This window comes from Ranitomeya variabilis, chromosome 2 (assembly GCF_051348905.1).
Source record: "Ranitomeya variabilis isolate aRanVar5 chromosome 2, aRanVar5.hap1, whole genome shotgun sequence".
Classification (NCBI taxonomy): Eukaryota; Metazoa; Chordata; class Amphibia; order Anura; family Dendrobatidae; genus Ranitomeya; species Ranitomeya variabilis.
In genome coordinates this window covers 144,331,945-144,350,691 of record NC_135233.1, presented here as the reverse complement: position 1 = coordinate 144,350,691, position 18,747 = coordinate 144,331,945, and the positions used below count along the sequence as shown (strand labels likewise).

The following is an 18,747-nucleotide window of genomic DNA, read 5'->3' as shown; positions in this document are numbered from 1 at the left end:
CAGTCAGAGCGGAAAGCAGACTGCAAGGGACCTGACGGACACCGGAATGTGAGTATGTACTGTTTGTTTTTTTTTACTTTTACGATGGTAACCAGGGTAAACATCAGGTTACTAAGCGCGGCCCTGCGCTTAGTAACCCGATGTTTACCCTGGTTACCCGGGGCCTTCGGCATCGTTGGTCGCTGGAGAGCTGTCTGTGTGACAGCTCTGCAGCGACCACACAACGACTTTCCAACGATCACGGCCAGGTCGTATCGCAGAGTGTGACAGTACCCTAACAGGATATTTGTAGAGGTGGGTTTTCGATAAAGATCTGTTTGTAAATATCCCTTTTCATCAACCTGACTGAGGATAGCCAAAAAGTCAATCTGAGTCCTACTCATTTTATGTGTCAGTCTGACATTAATGTTGTTACAATTTAGATCCACAAAGAAATCTTCAAGCTCATTTTGGGACCCGTGCCATATCATCAATACATCATCGATGTATCTCCCCCCAAAAACTGCCTTTTCACATAAGGCAACCGGGTCTGTTTGGAAGATGGCCCTCTCCCACAACCCCAGGGATAGATTAGCATACGCGGGCGCACAAGACACCCCCATAGCTGTTCCCTGGAGTTGTAGGTAGAGGGCCTCCCCAAACATTAAAAAAATGATGGGTCAAAATGAAATTCAATGCAGTTAAAATAAAGTCACATAGACCACCATCCAATCCACTAGTGTCCAAATAAAATTTAACTGCATGTAATCCATCTTCATGGCGAATGGATGTGTAAAGCGACTCTACGTCGCAGGTCACCAGATACATATCGGGTTCCAACTGAATACCATCCAGTCTTTTTAACACATCGGTTGTATCTCGAAGGTATGATGGCAAAGTATCCCTTAATGGTCTTAGATAATGGTCAATCAATTTGCATAAGGGATCACAGATGCTATTGATCCCTGCAACTATTGACCTACCTGGTGGTGTTGATAAATCCTTATGGATCTTCGGAAGAAGATAGATAGTTGCCTTAGTGGGTTCATCAATCCATAAGCCATTTCTTTGTTCATTCGTTAATATACCATTCTCAACAGCCTCTGACAAGATAATTTGCAATTCTGTCCTAAATTTAGACAGAGGATTGAATGTAAGCTTACGATAACAATCAGTCTTCAATTGTCTATTGTTTTCTTTTTCGTACATACTCGCCAGCCAGATAACAATATTCCCACTGTCTGTGCTAGCACATCTAGGCCTTAGCAGTACCGATCTATAACATTGCCTCGTTTTGTGACTCTCTTCACACTTGCATGCTCTCATATTGTTATGGTACTGTAAAAAAATTATTATTTCCAGTCCACCACCTGACAGCACCATTGGAGGACGTCCTTCTTACCCTCTGTGGGACAGGAACAACAAGCGGTTAAAAGGACCCTCCCCACTCCACCCACCAGTGTTTTTCCTGTCCCACTGTGGATAGGAACGGCAAGCGTGTCCTGCGACGGTGCTGTGCAGATGGTGGGGATCGGGGGGCCCAGCCTTTCCCTTCCCCGCTGCAAGATATCTGCGGCTGATACCTGCTATGGGGGGTCCCTCAGCCTCCCCAGTGTAGCGCTGCTCCTGGGGTCAGGTCCGCTTCCTCCTCATGGGGGCTCTCGGTCCGGGTGTCTGTCTGTCGTGGGGTGTGTGCGACGGCCGCTTCCAGCGGGAGGTCGGCTCCAGCGTGCGGCCGCAGCTTCTCCGGCGACCGCTTCCAGGCGGCCGCTTCCGGGTCCATCACTTCCGGCCGCGTCACTTCCGGTCGCGGCCAGTGTGGAAGATGGCGCCGGCAGCAGCGCCGGCCTGGGTGAGAGGCACAGCGCGGTCACCGCAACGGCGGTAAGGAGGGCAGGATCAACCAGGTAAAACCTATATAAACTCACTAAGGGGGTCTGTATGCCGCCGGCCATCCTGACAAAGGAGCACTCGGCTATACGTTTCAGGTTGTTATCTTTACTATGGAGGAGACTACCAGGCCTGAGGGGACTGACCAGCTTCAGGGGCACGTGAGTGGGCTATGTAAAAGCCATACCACAAAGCTCACCCCTCCCCCTGCTTCCCTACTTACGTACCCCACACATATCTCTATTTATCCTAGGCTGAGCCTCCCATCCCCACAGCCGAGAGGAAAAAATCTGGGAAAAATAAATGCCCGATATGTGACACTAAGTTTCCGGAAAATTGGCGGAAACCATTGTGCAAATCGTGCACATCCAAAATTGTGGGTGATGAGCAGACGGCGCTACTATCCAGTATGAGGACCATGATTCGACAGGAGGTTCAGGCTTCTATCTCAAGCTTGAATCTTCCCCAGGCAACTCGGTCAGAACCGCAGACTTCACGGAAGAGGCCAAGGGCCCCCGGATACTCTTAGAGAAAGAGGCAAGGGCCATTATTCCCATTTGTTTTCAATAAAGAAACCATCCGGGGACTCCCGGACGATCATAAATTTAAAACCACTAAACAAATGGGTCCGGTACAAAAGATTCAGGATGGAATCTATAAAATCCACGACGCCTCTTATAGATAAGGACATGGTGATGTGCACCCTAGACCTAAGCAATGCATACTATCATGTCCCGATTCACATCTCCTACCAAAAATTCCTGAGATTCGCCATAATGAACAGGGGGATAGTACATCACTTCCAGTTCAGATGTCTCCTCTTCGGGCTTGCTTCGGCACCCAGGATTTTTACCAAACTGATGTCAGAAGTTGTGGCCTATCTAAGAAACCAGAATGTGACCATAGTACCATATCTGGATGACGTCCTGATAATGGCGATATCAGAAAAACTCCTCAAAATAGACTGCAACTTCACTCTTTCCATCCTACAGGAGCTGGGGTGGATTGTGAACTGGAAAAAGTCCTGCCTGGTCCCAAATTCCAGAATAAAATTTTTGGGGGTGATGTTAGATTCCAATCTAAGAACATCTTTTTTTACCAGAAGACAGACAAGAGGCCTTGATCAGGCACATTCATCAGTTCAGAAGAAGTACCCCCTCCATAAGAGAGGCAATGAGGATACTCGGCTTTATGACAGCATGCATACCCTGTGTGAAATGGAGCCAATTCCACTCGCGGGAGTTACAAAGAGAAGTCCTAGGATCCTGGAACAGGAAACAGAGTTCCCTAGACAGGAAGATGGTTGTGTCTCCGTCTGTAAAGAGATCCCTAACCTGGTGGACCACACTGGGAAACCTGAGAGAGGGAGTTCCATGGATACTCGATCCCTGTGTTACGGTTACCACAGACGCCAGTCAATACGGATGGGGCAGTCATATAGGAAGAACATACTACCAGGGAGAATGGACTCCTCAGATTGCCGCAAGATCGTCAAATTTCAGGGAGCTGTATGCGATCTGGAAAGTGTTGTACCAGGCCCAGTCACTGGTCCGGGACAGACACGTGAGAATACTGTCTGACAATGTCACAGCAGTGGCATTTCTGAGACATCAGGGAGGTCCGAAGCATCCACCACTGCAACACTTAGCAGACCAGATTTTCAGGTGGGCAGAAAGATCAAGAATCAGGTAGCAGATTTCTTGAGCCGAAAGTCTGTACATCCCGGAGAATGGGAACTGAACCCGGAAGTATTCAGCAGTCTGTGCCAGAAGTGGGGAACACCTCAGGTGGACCTCTTTGCCACCAGGTCAAACACAAAAACCAGAGCATTTTTCTCGCTCAATCCTTTAGACGGAGCCACTGCAGTAGACGCCTTGTCTCAGTATTGGGGAGAAGGTCTCCTGTACGCATTTCCGCCTCTTCCTCTAATACCGAAGACCCTCAGGAAGATACGAGACAAAGGAGCAACCGTAATCCTGGTGATTCCTTTTTGGCCAAAAAGAAGCTGGTTTTCTCTACTATCCAAGATGTCAACAGAGAAACCAGTCTTACTACCGAACAGGCAGGACCTTCTTCTACAAGGGCCGGTGTTCCACAAGAATCCAGACTCTCTTCACCTATCTGCTTGGATCCTGAATGGCAAACCCTAAGATCCAGAGGCCTGTCAGAAGATGTCATTACCACACTCCAGGCAAGCAGAAAGCCGGTGACTTCAGCGATTTACAACAAAATCTGGAAGCGGTATTGTTCCTTTTTGGGAGGGGGTCCTGTGGATGTTTCGAAACCAGATATTCCCAGAATCCTCGATTTCTTGCAACTCGGATTTGACAAGGGCCTTCGGCCTAGTACTCTAAAAGTACAGATTGCAGCACTTAGTGTTTTCTTTGATACATCACTAGCCTCCCATCCCTGGATAGCAAGATTTTCCAGGGCCACGCAGAGAATGAGGCCACTTGTGAGGAAATCAACTCCTCCTTGGGACCTAAACCTGGTCCTTAACACTTTGTGTAAAACCCCGTACTTACTGTCGGAAGATATGGACATAGCCAATCTCTCCTTTAAGACTGCCTTCCTGATTGCCATCACGTCAGCTAAAAGGCTGGGGGAGATGCAGGCTCTTTCTATCCAGAACCCATATCTTCAAATCTTTGACGACAGAATAGTCTTTAAACTTAACCCAGCTTTCCTCCCCAAAGTAGTATCCTCTACCAATATAAATCAGGAGATAATCCTTCCTTCTTTCTGCCAACACCCTAGGAACGCAAAAGAGGGGGTCTACCATAACCTTGACGTTAGGGAGACTGTTCTAAAATACCCGGGGGCGACAGAAAGCTGGAGACAGGACACTAACTTATTTATACAGTACGGTGGTCCAAATAGGGGTTATAAAGCAGCAAAATCAACCATTGCTAGGTGAATTAAAAACATGATTAGCCTAGCATATACAGACCAAGGGAAAGATCCCCCGGATACTCTTTTAGGGCCCACTCAACACGAGCTATTTCTACATCATGGGCAGAGAAGGGGGGTGCCTCAGCTGAGCAAATCTGTAGGGCGGCGACTTGGACAAGTCTTTCTACCTTTGCTAGACACTATAAATTAGATGTCGTATCAGACCAGTTAGCTTTTGGTAGAAAAGTTTTACATGCAGTAGTCCCACCCTAGTTAAACATCCTTTGGTATTTCTCCAATGGTGCTGTCAGGTGGTGGACTGGAAAACGGTAATTAGTTCTTACCGGTAATTGTATTTCCAGGAATCCACCTGACAGCACTACTAGTTCCCTCCCACTGCAAGCTTATACTACTGACTAATGTGATGTAACATTGGTATATGACTGTTAATAAACTCTCTTTTTGCATCCATCCAGATGTGGTACTTAGAAAATCACTGGTGGGTGGAGTGGGGAGGGTCCTTTTAACCGCTTGTTGTTCCTGTCCCACTGAGGGTAAGAAGGACGTCCTCCAATGGTGCTGTCAGGTGGATTCCTGGAAATACAATTACCGGTAAGAACTAATTTCCGTTTTTTCTTCTGTTTCATCAGTTGTGTAATAAAATTCAATTTTTTATACGCTTATAAGTACAAGGAAGTGTGACTATGTATCTTCATTGAAATTACAACCACTACCAAATGTATTTTACTGGGTCTGAGTAAACTATGAAAAAAAGCTTGAAGCCTAATTCCTGATTTCAACAGTGCGTTTTTTTTTTTTTTTCTGGGAGGGAGGTGGTTTTTAGCCTGGTTTTGATTTGCGCCAAATTCTTCTTCTTTTAATTTGCACCTTTTTAAAAGTCTGTTTTGTTTGTTTTTTGTTGTTGTTTTTTTTTTGCTTTTTCTTCCCAGACGTTTGCAGCCAGTTCATCAGTTGTGACTTGTGGCCCTCATTTTAAGGAATACCTTGAAAACCTATTTTTAATAAGATTGCAGTTGTTTTAAGACCATTTGATTTTTTAAAATGTTTAATTGAACATCTAAAACCACAAGTATCTGGCTCATCTCTTCTCATTCTTTACAGCTTGGCGTGGATGTCCTTCACATACGTTTACCAAAGGAGTGCAGTGATGAGGAGGTCAGCATTAAAATATGTTATTATTGTTTTATTTTTGTCTTGGTAAATGTGACGCCAAAGAATGGGATACAGCATGGTACCCTTGTATGTATGGAGATCTGAGATATCAGCTATGGCTTTTGCATTGTTAGATAGTAGGTCTTAGGCCGGCGTCACACTGACGTTTTAAACGACCAATGTTAAGCTATGGGGCAGCTCCCACCAGCCGACTTTTTGTCGGCCGTTTTCCTCGGTCCGAGACAATCGCAGCATGCTGCGATTGTCTCTGACCGAGGAAAACTCTTGGCTCACTCGCACCCATATAAGCCTATGGGTGCGAGTGAGACAACGCACATCACTTGGATATCATCCGAGTGATGTGCGTTATAAGCGGACCCCAGCAATGGAGGAGATGGAGAAATTCATTTCTCTGCCGCCTCTGCAGCTGTGCTCTGATCCTCCCTGTGCGAGCGGCTTGGAGCACAGACGCATGACACTCGGCTCCTGCTCTGCTGCGAGCAGGAGCCGAGTGTCATTAGCATATCGCATCCGATGATCTCGCATCTGATGCAATATGCCAGTGTGACGCCGGCCTTACTCACTTCCTCTTCTTGCTATGTCAATATTTCAGCATGTGCTTTTGCTCTTCTGTAGGTGGATGGTGCAACATGTTCATTCATTGCATGTGGAGGTGTGGCAAATTTTTGTCTTAAAAGGGCAATACCACCTAATGTGAGAGCTGCTGAGCCTGTATATTGCATTCCCTGCGCACGTCTTTTTGTTCACAGTAGTGTTAGTATATTATCTGAAGAGGAAAATAAAACCTTTCCATTTGTCAAGATTTTGCAGTCTCCTGTTTTGTTTTTGTTTTTGTGAAGGGAATTCTTAGGCTGCTTTATTATAGATGTTTTTTGCATCAGAGTTTGAGACAAAACCAGGGCTGTGAGTTAAACTAAATAAAGAATAATGGAAAGATCGCATTTCTTCTGTGTTTATACATTCAACTTTTGGCTTACAAAATGGATGCAAAAAAAAAATCAAGGTCCCCTTCAAACTTCCGTGTTTCCAGGATGTGTGACGTCCATTTTCACATGTACCGAAGACACGTACACACGCACACCCATTGTAATGTGTGGGTCTGCACTGTGTCTGTATGAACCACACATGTGTCCGTGTGACCCACACCTAGACATGTTAGTTTTTTTTCCTGCAGTATGGATGACCATGCGTACTGCACACGGATGACATAAAGTAACACTATTCACAGTGTCCGGGTACTGACGCCACCACTCGTCAGTCAACGGCTCACGCTCTCTGTTCTCCATGCTTAGTGTGGTACACGCAATGCAAAGATTGAGTCAACGTCTCCCTTTTTTTTTTTTTTTTTTTATTGTAAACCTGGTTTCAGGTGTGATTTTCATTTTTCCCTCATCTGTTACTTGCCGCAGGCAGAACTTTGTTGTACCATTTTTTGGGGTTGCGCAAAATTATGTCCCGCATTCCTTTTTTTTTTTTCTTTTCTTTTGTGTTGTTCCAATACACATAAAGAAAATAAACATATGTAAGTTTCAATAATTGCCGTATATACTCAAGTATAAGCCGACCCGAGTATAAGCCGAGACCCCTAATTTTGCCACAAAACACTGGGAAAACTTAATGACTCGAGTATAACCCTAGGGTGGAAAATGCAGCAGCTACCGGTAAATGTCAAAAATAAAAATATGGTGATTATGGCCCCATAAGATGCTCCATACAGACATTTGCCCCATATAATGCTGCACAAATGCTGATTATGGCCCCATAAGATGCTCCATAGACTATTATGCCCCATATGCTGTTGCTGCGATTAAAAAAAAAAGACATACTCACCTCTTGTCGCTCAGGCCCCCGGCACTTGCTATAGTCACCTTTCCCCGTTCCACCGCCGGTGGAGCGAGGACAGGTGAATATCTCCGTGCTCCCCCTCCCCATTATACTCACCTTCTCCTGGCATCCCTGGCAGCTTCTATAATGGACTCTCCGGGCGCGGCAGCTCTTCCAGCTTTGAGCGATCACATGGTACCGCTTATTACAGTAATGAATATGCGGCTCCACTCCTATGGGAGTGGAGTCGCGTCCATATTCATTACTGTAATGAGCGGTACCATGTGATCGCTCAAAGCTGGAAGAGCTGCTGCGCCTGGAGACCATCAGAGATGCAGGGACCTCTCCAGGAGCAAGTGAGTATGTGACAGCTGCCGCTCCCCCTCCCCCGCCGACCCTCCCAGGGACAATGTCTCAAGTATACGCCGAGAGGGGCACTTTCGGCCTAAAAAAATGGGCTGAAAATCTCGGCTTATACTCGAGTATATACGGTATTTGGAAGAAATACTTCAATACTGGAACAATTTCAAGAGTGCTAACTCTTCCGGCCATGACTATCCATTTATAGCTATGCACAGCTTTAACATTATAGCTATGCACAGCTTTAGCACCTAAACATCTGTAATTTCTATTCCGGCACATGTCACTTGGATGATGTACACAAATGATGGACACTGATTAAACCGGTACTTGTTTTCCATTACCGGTAACCAGGGCTGTGGGGTTGGAGTCTGTGACTAAATATGTAATACATTTGGTACAGTAGTACAATACAGGATGTGCTATAATTTTTTTAATAAGAATTTGGAAAAGTTTTGAAATGTCCTGTAGATGTCTGTTCTGTTCCTGATCTAAGGATCTCGGCCTTTAGTTGAGATGAATCTGTGCTGCACTGTATGTACATGCTTAGTAGTGACCAGTGCTGTGGAGTCGGAGTGGAGATGAACCTGTGCTGCACTTTATGTACATGCTCAGTAGTTAGGCAGTGCTGTGGGGTCGGAGTGGAGATGAATCTGTGCTGCACTTTATGTACATGCTCAGTAGTGAGGCAGTGCTGTGGGGTCGGAGTGGAGATGAATCTGTGCTGCACTTTATGTACATGCTCAGTAGTGAGGCAGTGCTGTGGGGTCAGAGTGGAGATGAATCTGCTGCACTTTATGTACATGCTCAGTAGTGAGGTAGTGCTGTGGGGTCGGAGTGGAGGTGAATCTGTGCTGCACTTTATGTACATGCTCAGTAGTGAGGCAGTGCTGTGGGGTCGGAGTGGAGGTGAATCTGTGCTGCACTTTATGTACATGCTCAGTAGTGAGGCCGTGCTGTGGGGTCGGGAGTCAGGGAAATTGAAGAGTCTGAGTCAGATGTTTGACTTACTGACTCCACAGCCCTGCCGGAAACCTTGGGACGTGTGAAGGGGGCCTAACATATTGTCGTTGGCACATCACCTAAGTATTTGACCATCATGCCTCAATTCTGTTCCATCACGTTTTTGTGCTCTTGGACACAACAACTTTTCCAGCCAGCAAAAGGATAGGTGATGCGTTAGAAAAGATTCACACAGTATTTTCATGTTTATGGTCTAGGCAACAAAAAGGCTGCCTTTTTTAATTTCCTAGAGAAAAAAAGACATGTCATGCCATAGTTCAGAGATCTTTAAAGGGTTATTCTCAAGTGTCTATTGAGCAGCTCACAACTTTGCCATCTTCTTTCTTCCTGTTTTCTCACCAGGTGGGCTCTCCTATAACACATTCTGGTCTATTAGTGGTTCTGGAGTGTACCACTAAATTTGTACATTGAGATAACAGACACTAAGGGTACTGTCACACAGTGGCACTTTTGTCGCTACGACGGTAGATCCGTGACGTTACAGCGATATCCATACGATATCGCTGTGTCTGACACGCAGCAGCGATCAGGGACCCTGCTGAGAATCGTACGTCGTAGCAGATCGTTTGGAACTTTCTTTCGTCGCTGGATCTCCCGCTGTCATCGTTGGATCGGTGTGTGTGTGTGACACCGATCCAACGATGCGTTCGCTTGTAACCAGGGTAAACATCGGGTTACTAAGCGCAGGGCCGCGCTTAGTAACCCGATGTTTACCCTGGTTACCATCGTAAAAGTAAAAAAAAAAAAACCGTACATACTCACATTCCGGTGTCCGTCAGGTCCCTTGCAGCCTGCTTCCCGCCCTGACTGACTGCCGGCCGGAATGTAAGAGCAGAGCACAGCGGTGACGTCACCGCTGTGATCTGCTTTCACTTTACGGCGGCACTCAGTCAGAGCGGGAAGCAGACTGCAAGGGACCGGACGGACAGCGGAATGTGAGTATGTACGTTTTTTTTTTTACTTTTACGATGGTAACCAGGGTAAACATCGGGTTACTAAGCGCGGCCCTGCGCTTAGTAACCCGATGTTTACCCTGGTTACCCGGGGCCTTCGGCATCGTTGGTCGCTGGAGAGTGGTCTGTGTAACAGCTCCCTTAATTCTGGAAAGAGGTTACTTAGGTTGAGCTCCTTGATTAGGAGACCTGCTCTGGAAGCAGCCGATGGTGGGGGCTGGTGATTTTGCAAGCTGTAGAAGTTGCTTGCCAGGAGGGGGAGGGAAGTGAGTCTCTCTCTCTCTCTCTCTCTGTCTCTGTCTCTCTGTCTCTGTCTCTCTGTCTGTCTGTGTCTCTCTCTCTCTCTCTCTGTCTCTCATCGGTTTTTAATGAAAACCACTGTAATACAGTTAAACAAGAGTGATAATAAAATGGAGAAAATCTTTTGCTGGTTAAAAATCTTTGTTGGATTTGCTTATAGCACTGACCACGCATTAAAAAAAAAAAATACTGTAGATTCAAACAAGGTCAAAGGTCTGTTTATGTCAGAGCTTTGGGTGATGGTTTATACAGAAATCTAACTTCTCTACAATAAGTTTTTCTAGTGTACTGCAGTGGAGTATGATCTTCACCTTTAACATCGTAGGAAACCCACCCAACTCAAGTAAGGTGGACAGTGGTCTTATTTTAAGCAGGAGTGACACATTGAAGGTTTTAAAGATTTTTAAAATAAACGGAACTGCGTTGCGTGTTTCAAATCCACAACATGTCACTTTGTCTTATGGGTGCGATGAGTTTTATGTGAAGATTTTTCCTGTAGACTTGCATCAAAAACGCATGCAATTCGCACATGAATATCAAGGTTTTGTGAAAAGTTAAATACCAGTACGTATCAAAAACTAAGCAGTTTTATTTAAAACATGACGTAGCAACAAGAGTCAAACTGCGATAAAAATGCATGTAAAAAACGCACTGCAATATGCAAATAGCTTAATTTACTTAAGGTGCAAAAATGGTGCAGAAAATCTGATGCCTCAAAAACTCACCATATACAGATTGTGGGAGCATGGCGTTTATTGGAGACACTCTCGGCTCTGAAGTTTTTGGGTGTGCCTTTAAGATCTAATGAAAGACAGGTTGATCCTTGGTACTACCTTTGATACAGTTAAAATGCAGATTAGACTACCGGGAGGCAAATTGACAAGGATTTGTGTTCAACAGGATGTTGTCGGTGGTGTTAAAGGACGTGCTCTCACCATCAGTTATGTTGTTTTTTGCAGCACATGTGATTCCTGTGGGTAGGATATTAGCTGGAAAGCTGTGAGGTTAAAAAAGTACTGAATTCTCTATATTCTCAGATACATATTACTAACCCCTCGAGGAGGATCTTGTGGCAGTCCGAAATTATGGATGCCAATGCCTTAGGCTCTTATACAGAGGCAGCTGTTGGTACAAGTCTTGGGTGGCTTATGCTATAAATTGTCTGTCTTCCAAAAGCGTGTGTGGTACAGCTGTTACAGCATTTAGTTTTGCTTTGCCTGCAACTCCATGTCTGGATTAAAGCTTGAGATTTGTGCGGTGCTGATAATGTAATTGTAGACTCTTTCTGTTGCCAGATAGACGTTCACGAAATTTGTCCCATCAGCAGATAAAAAAGGCTCAGGCCGACCATGCACATCTTGATTGTATCTCCCATACACTGGTGCGCTCATTTGGGATGCTATATTCTTTGAGAAAGCTGCCGAGAGACCTCATTACCGGTGGCTTATCTTTGAGAAAACAAAGCAGTCAGTAGTCTGAAATTGGAAATGCCTGATTAACATTTTCACCTAGTGATCAGTTGGCCAGTGCTCCCATACACACTGACGTATTGATATAAACTGATTCGGCTGATGTTGGTCTAATGGGTCTAAGCCATCCATAACCTTTCTCCTCCGTATGTTTCCGAACTAATCTCCCAATATCTTCCCTCATGTAATCTCAGGTCCTCCCAAGACCTCCTTCTCTCCTCCACGCTTATTCGCTTCTCACCCAATCGCCTCCAAGATTTCTCCTGAATACCCCCCATTCTCTGGAATTCTGTGGCCCAACACGTCCAGTTATCCACCACATTTGGATCCTTCAGACCGAACCTGAAAACCCATCTCTTCAAAAAAAGCTTACAACCTGTAATGACCACGTGGCCAACTCAACACCATCAGAGCATGTTAGGGCATGTTAGGTTAGGCTATGGGTTGAACTAGATGGACTTACAGTCTTCCTTCAACCTTAATAACTATGTAACTATGTAAGAGCTACTGCAACCCCTGACCTACTGTCTCCTTTCCCATAATCCTGTAGAATGTAAGCCCGCAAGGGCAGGGCCCTCTTCCCTCTGTATCAGTCTGTCATTGGTAGTTTGTTTTACTGTAAGTGATATTTGTATTTTGATGTAACCCCTTCTCATGTACAGCACCATGGAATTAATGGTGCTATGTAAATAACAATAGTTATGGGTAATAGTTAGATTGCCCCAAGCTCCAGTGACCTTTGACATGGTATTAGCTATGCAATACTTAAGCGATCTGTATCAGAGAAGACTTGGATTGATTACGGAGACACATGGAGGAGCTGGTGTTAGAGGTTGTCCACTACTTTATCATTGGTTGATTGGTCTGAGTCCAACACCTGGCTTCTCCGATGATCAGATGTTCTCTGTCTGCAGCAGTGGCCGCTAGCCGGAAATGCTCAATTATGAGCTGCTCCGTTTTATGGTAGTGGCCGCAGCTTGATACTGCACGTCCACCTACTACTCAAATCAATAGGAGACAGGTGTGCGTTTCCAGTCGCTGCCATCACAGAGAACAGCTGATCATTGGGGGTGCTGGGTGTCAGACCCCAACCGATCAGACATTGATGAACCTCTCCTAAGAATAGGTCATCAGTGATAAAGTAGTGGACAACATCTATAACTTTTGTTATTAAAAGTGGAATAGTCATAATATTAATGCAGAAGTTACTGTTTTGTATGTAGTTTATTGGTAAAAACTTGTCAGCTATGTTTCAAAGCTGTTGGCTTGTGCTTCCTGTTCCAGAAATGGCTTTTATGTTGGACCTATTTATAGTTGTTGTGTTTTGTTTTCCTCATGTTTAAATAGGTCCTTTTTAAATGTTTATAACTGGGGCAAACACATTTTGGATGACCACAGGCCTGTTGGATGTTTTTGTTATGAATCCACTGGTATTTGTTATAAACCTCTTCTTATGAATTTTACTTGTTTAGAGCAGCTTTTGCCTCAGCCTTTTTGGTGCCTTTTTGGGTTGGTGAGTTTACAGCTATTAGAGGTCGTCCACTACAATGTATAGCGCACATCGATTTTAAACCTTTTAAAATAAGTATTTTTGCAAATACCTTTTTAGATTGACATATTTGCCTTTGATCCTCACTACAACTGCTTGCTCAGTCCCGATCACGTGACCCCCGGCTGCAGCCGCGGACTCTGGAAGTTGACCTTACATCACCGAGGCATGATCCAGTCTCGCGCACTCCGCTCGATTGACTGGGCTGTGGGCGGTGTTTCACAATGTTAGCACCACGCCGGATCCCTGCTCTGACAGGCAGGGTCTCCGGCGTGTCACTTCACTCACCCGTGCTGCAGTCAGTTCTTCCCTTCTCCATGCTCTGCATGCTTCCAGCCGAGCCTCCAGCCATGTCTTTAGGACACGCGTGCAGACACTCCCGCCCTCTTAAAGGGCCAGCACGTGCACTTGCTATTTCCTCCCCAGCCTATGGCTGTGGGACAATATGTATATATTGCTTCCTCCCCAGTGGGGAGTTGCCTGAGCAACCTTCCTGTTCTGCAGTTTGTTGTGTAAGGTTGCGTGCAGATCCTGCCTGCTGCACTCTGTTGCAGATCCTGCCTGCTGCACTCTGGCGCAGATCCTGCCTGCTGCACTCTGGCGCAGATCCTGCCTGCTGCACTCTGGCGCAGATCCTGCCTGCTGCACTCTGGCGCAGATCCTGCCTGCTGCACTCTGGCGCAGATCCTGCCTGCTGCACTCTGGCGCAGATCCTGCCTGCTGCACTCTGGCGCAGATCCTGCCTGCTGCACCATCCAGTCTGTCCTACTGGGTCCAGCTGCTGTGCATTCGTTGGTCTGTCCTGGAGTGGCACCTGGCGTTCATTGGGAGCCAAGCCTCACCTCACCATCAGAGGCTCTAGTGAACAGTTCGGTGATCGCTTAGTCACGCCCCTCCAGGCTCTCCGCGGCACACAGCACAGAATCGAGGCGCGCTTTCTGGATGCTGGGCTGTGATGTGAGGTGAAACACGACCCGGTCAATCAGGGAGAGTGGTGAGACTGGGTCGCGCCTCGCTAATGCAAGGTCAACTTCCAGAGTCCAGAAGTTGACGTGGCCTCACCGGATGTCAGCGGCGGCTGCAACTGGGGATCACGCGATCGGGAATGAGCGAGCAGCAATAGCGATGCCTAGAGGCAGATATAGCACCACAAAGGTATTTGCAAAAATACTTCTTTGAAAGGTTTAAATTGATGTGCACAATATACATTGAAGTGGACCACCTCTTTAAGAGCTATAAACTCACTCGTGCTTTATTGATTGTGGCTCGGAGGGTTATATTGGAGTCGGTTAAAAGGTGAAGTTGTTAGACTAAATGGTAAATGGCAGATTCCATATATCTTGATTTTCCATGCAGGAGGCCATGATGTCGGTTGTATTTCTGTCCATTTTCAAGGTGACCTTTTTGAATCTCAATAGCTGTTTCCTTATTTGTGTTTAATGCTTTTCAGAGAATGCTCCTTGGTTATCATGGGCCTCGTGTCCTTTCAGCTTCATGGATAAAATGGTGATGCTTTTGAACAGGTGTATAGTTAGGTTTTTGAATACTATTGATGGTATCTTTCAGGCATGTGGATATAGAAGGGTTTGAGAGTGATTTATACAGATCCGATTTGGTTCAACTATCAGATCTAAAGCAATAATTTTAATACTGATATCTGAATTTGGTTGAAAAGGTGATGTTTGTTGGGGCGGCCTTAGGCCGGTTAGGCTTGCGGGTGGTTACACAGCTAAATTCTGGGTATATATGGTTTTAATCCTTTAATGATTGATTTATGTCTGTATTTTAATACATGGTTAAATCATTTATTTGATTTATGTTGTTAAACTAAAATAAATACAGTGGCCTTTTACCTCCAAGTTCTAATGTGTGATTTTCTGTGTTTTGGTGGGTGGTGGTTGTGATCCCATGAAAGCTCATTTTAGTACCTAACATGGAAGTGGGCTTATTATATTGCCAAACACATTATTTTATATGTTTGGTATATTTTATTGCTCCCTTCTTCCGTTTTTGATTATTTGGTTTGGGTTCCTCTGCATTCCCATTCCCCACTCTTTTTTTGTCTTTGTTAGGTCATGAGGCAGTTGATCCACAGAGGTAGACTTTTGATTGCTATCCATACACTTTCTATTTAAATTTTTGCTGTCTTGTCATTCTGGTTATCTAGAATTCCCCAGAAGAGCAGTTCCCCCTCTTCCCAATAACGATTTGCTTTCTTATCTCTTGCGTTATTTATTGCTGGGTGGTTGCCCAGTTAAATGCTGGCTGAACACTAGTTTTAGCTGATCAGTTGTCTATTTATTTCTGGATTTTAATTCATGGTTGAGTAATTATTTGATTAATTTGTTACTCCAAATTAGAAACCCTGTGGTCTTTTACTTCCAAGTTCTGGTTTTCTGGGGTTACAGTGGGTGGTGGCTGTAATCCCTTCGGAAAGTTATAGGTGTGATGATGTTGGCGGGTAGCACTAGTGGATAAATAAAGGGGATTTGTCTTTGGCATTATTTCACACAAAACTCCAAAAATGGTCCTGACAAAATTGTTGCCACTTTTCCAGAATTGTGGGTAAAAAACATTTTGAAGCATGTGATGTTTGTTCAAACTCGCCTGTGGCAACTAACCGGTTTGGACAATATGAAGATCACACCTGACACCAGATAAAGGCCGGCGTCACACTAGCGAGTTTTACGGACGTATGAGAGGTGCAGAAAATACGGATTTCATACGGTACAATGATTCTCTATGGCCCAGGTCCTATCTGCCGTATTTTACTGATCCGTATTATACGGTCTTGTATGGCCGTAGAAAATCGCAGCATGCTGCGTTTGTCACCGTATTGCGCAAAAAAAAAAAAATCGCCAATGAAAGTCTATGGGGGCGAGAAAAATACGGATTACACACGGACCATGTGTGTGACTTGCGAGAAATACGCTGCGGTGTTCTCTAGAAAAGCCGGCAATTCAGTGCGGCGTACAGTAAAATCACACTGATAGAATAGGTAGAAGAAATGTCTACACATAGAATAGGTGCGTGTATATATATATGTGTCAGTGAGAGCTCCTGGGTGTAAAATGATTTAACCCCTTCAGATTTACATCATGGGACGTGCCAGAACGCCGGAAGGTATGGGATATTGTTGATTTTTTTTTTTATTTTTCCTTTTTTACAGAACGAGGGTCTTCAGGTGGATTAAGAGCATAATAAAATATTACAACACCCTGTGTCTTTATAATAATGTGTGTGTGTTTTATTAACCATTTCGTACTATTGGATTAATAATGGATAGGTGTCATAATTGACGCCTCTCCATTATTAATCTGGCTTAATGTCATCCTACGATAGCAAGGTGACATTAACCCTTCATTACCCCATATCCCACCGCTACACGGGAGTGGGAAGAGAGAGGCCAAGTGCCAGAATAGGCGCATCTTCAAGATGTGCCTTTTCTGGGGTGACTGGGGGCAGATGGTTTTAGCCAGGGGGGCCAATAACCATGGACCCTCTCTAGGCTATTAATATCTGCCCTCGGTCACTGGCTTTACCACTCTGGTGGAGAAAATTGCGCGGGAGCCCACGCCAATTTTTTTTCCGCGAATTAACCCTTTAATTTAATAGTGCGCCCAAATTTTGCACATACACACTACTAACATTAGTAGTGTGGAATATGCAAAAAAAAAGGGATATGAGATGGTTTACTGTATGTAAACCATGTCTCATATCATGTCGGGTTTGGGAAGGAGAAAGCAAAAGCCGGCAATTGAATTACCGGCTTTTATGCTATCTAGCGCTGAATTAAATATAAATACAGTGTGTGTGTGTGTTGTGTGTGTGTGTGTGTGTATATATACATATACAGTGGGGCAAAAAAGTATTTAGTCATTCAGCAATAGTGCAAGTTCCACCACTTAAAAAGATGAGAGGCGTCTGTAATTTACATCATAGGTAGAATGGGCCAACATACCAACAACAGTGTGTGGCAACCTTGTGAAGACTTACAGAAAACGTTTGACCTCTGTCATTGCCAACAAAGGATATATTACAAAGTATTGAGATGAAATTTTGTTTCTGACCAAATGCTTATTTTCCACCATAATATGAGAAAAAAAAAAATCCAGAAAATCACATTGTCTGTTTTTTTTATCATTTTATTTGCAGTTTGTCTCCCATAGTTGAGGTCTACCTATGATGTAAATTACAGACGCCTCTCATCTTTTTAAGTGGTGGAGCTTGCACTATTGCTGAATGACTAAATACTTTTTTGCCCCACTGTATATATATTATGTTTTAACGAACATTTGAGCACTTAAATCCATTAGATGTCGGTTTTGCAAGCCTGCGAGAAAATATCGCAGTACGGATGCCATACGGATTACATACGGAGGATGACATGCGCAAAATACGCTGCCACACCCTTCCTACGGATGACATACGGATCACTATTTTGGGAACATTTCTGCGTATTCCCGGCCATAAAAAACGGACCGTATTTTCATACGCTGAGTGTGACGCCGGCCAAAAAGGGGAGAAGTTGACTCAATCTTTGCATTGTGTGTGCCACACTTAAGCATGGAGAGCAAAAAGAGAAGAGCTGTCTGAGGACCTGAGAACCAAAATTGTAAAAAATATCAACAATCTCAAGTGAATAAGTCTGTACACGGTGCGCAACACTGAAAAAGTTTACAACCCATGGCACTGTAGCTAATCTCCCTGGATGTGGATGGCACAGAAATATGGATGAAAAGTTGCAACTCTGTATAGTCCTGATGGTGAATAAGCAGCTCTGATCAAGTTCCAAAGAAATTCAAGCTGTCCTGCAGGCTCAGCGTGCATTAGTATAAGTGCGAACTATCTGTCAATATTTGAATGAAATGAAATGCTATGGCAGGAGATCCAGCAGGACCCCACTGTTGACACAGAGACATAAACCAGCTAGACTGCAGTTGGCCAAAATGTACGTGAGTAAGCCAAAATCATTCTGGGAAAGCGCCTTGTGGACAGATGAAACCAAGATAGAGCTTTTTGGTAAAACAAATCTTTCTACTGTTTACTGAAAATGGAATGAGACTTACAAAGAAAATAACACATTACCTACAGTCAAATATGGTGGAGATTCAAAGGTGTTCTAAGGTTGTTTTGCTGCCTCAGGCTCATGGTACCTTGACTGTGTGCAAGGCATCATGAAATCTGAAGATTACCAAAGGATTTTACTTCAAGAAGCACCCAGAAATGGATGTAAACAAATCACTGGAGAGTTCTCAAGTGGCCAGCAATGAGTCTGGATCTAAATCCCATTGAACACCTGTGGAGAGATCTT

General features: G+C 44.6%; 1 protein-coding gene across 1 annotated transcript in view; it reads left to right on the top strand.

Annotated features, from left to right (window-relative positions):
• MTHFD1L (methylenetetrahydrofolate dehydrogenase (NADP+ dependent) 1 like) overlaps positions 1 to 18,747 on the top strand; it is a 310,972-nt gene that overhangs the window by 18,486 nt on the left and 273,739 nt on the right. Inside the window, exon 4 of the mRNA XM_077283047.1 lies at positions 5,884 to 5,937. Within this exon, the coding sequence (XP_077139162.1) occupies positions 5,884 to 5,937 (54 nt within the window). The remainder of the gene's footprint in view (positions 1 to 5,883; positions 5,938 to 18,747) is intronic.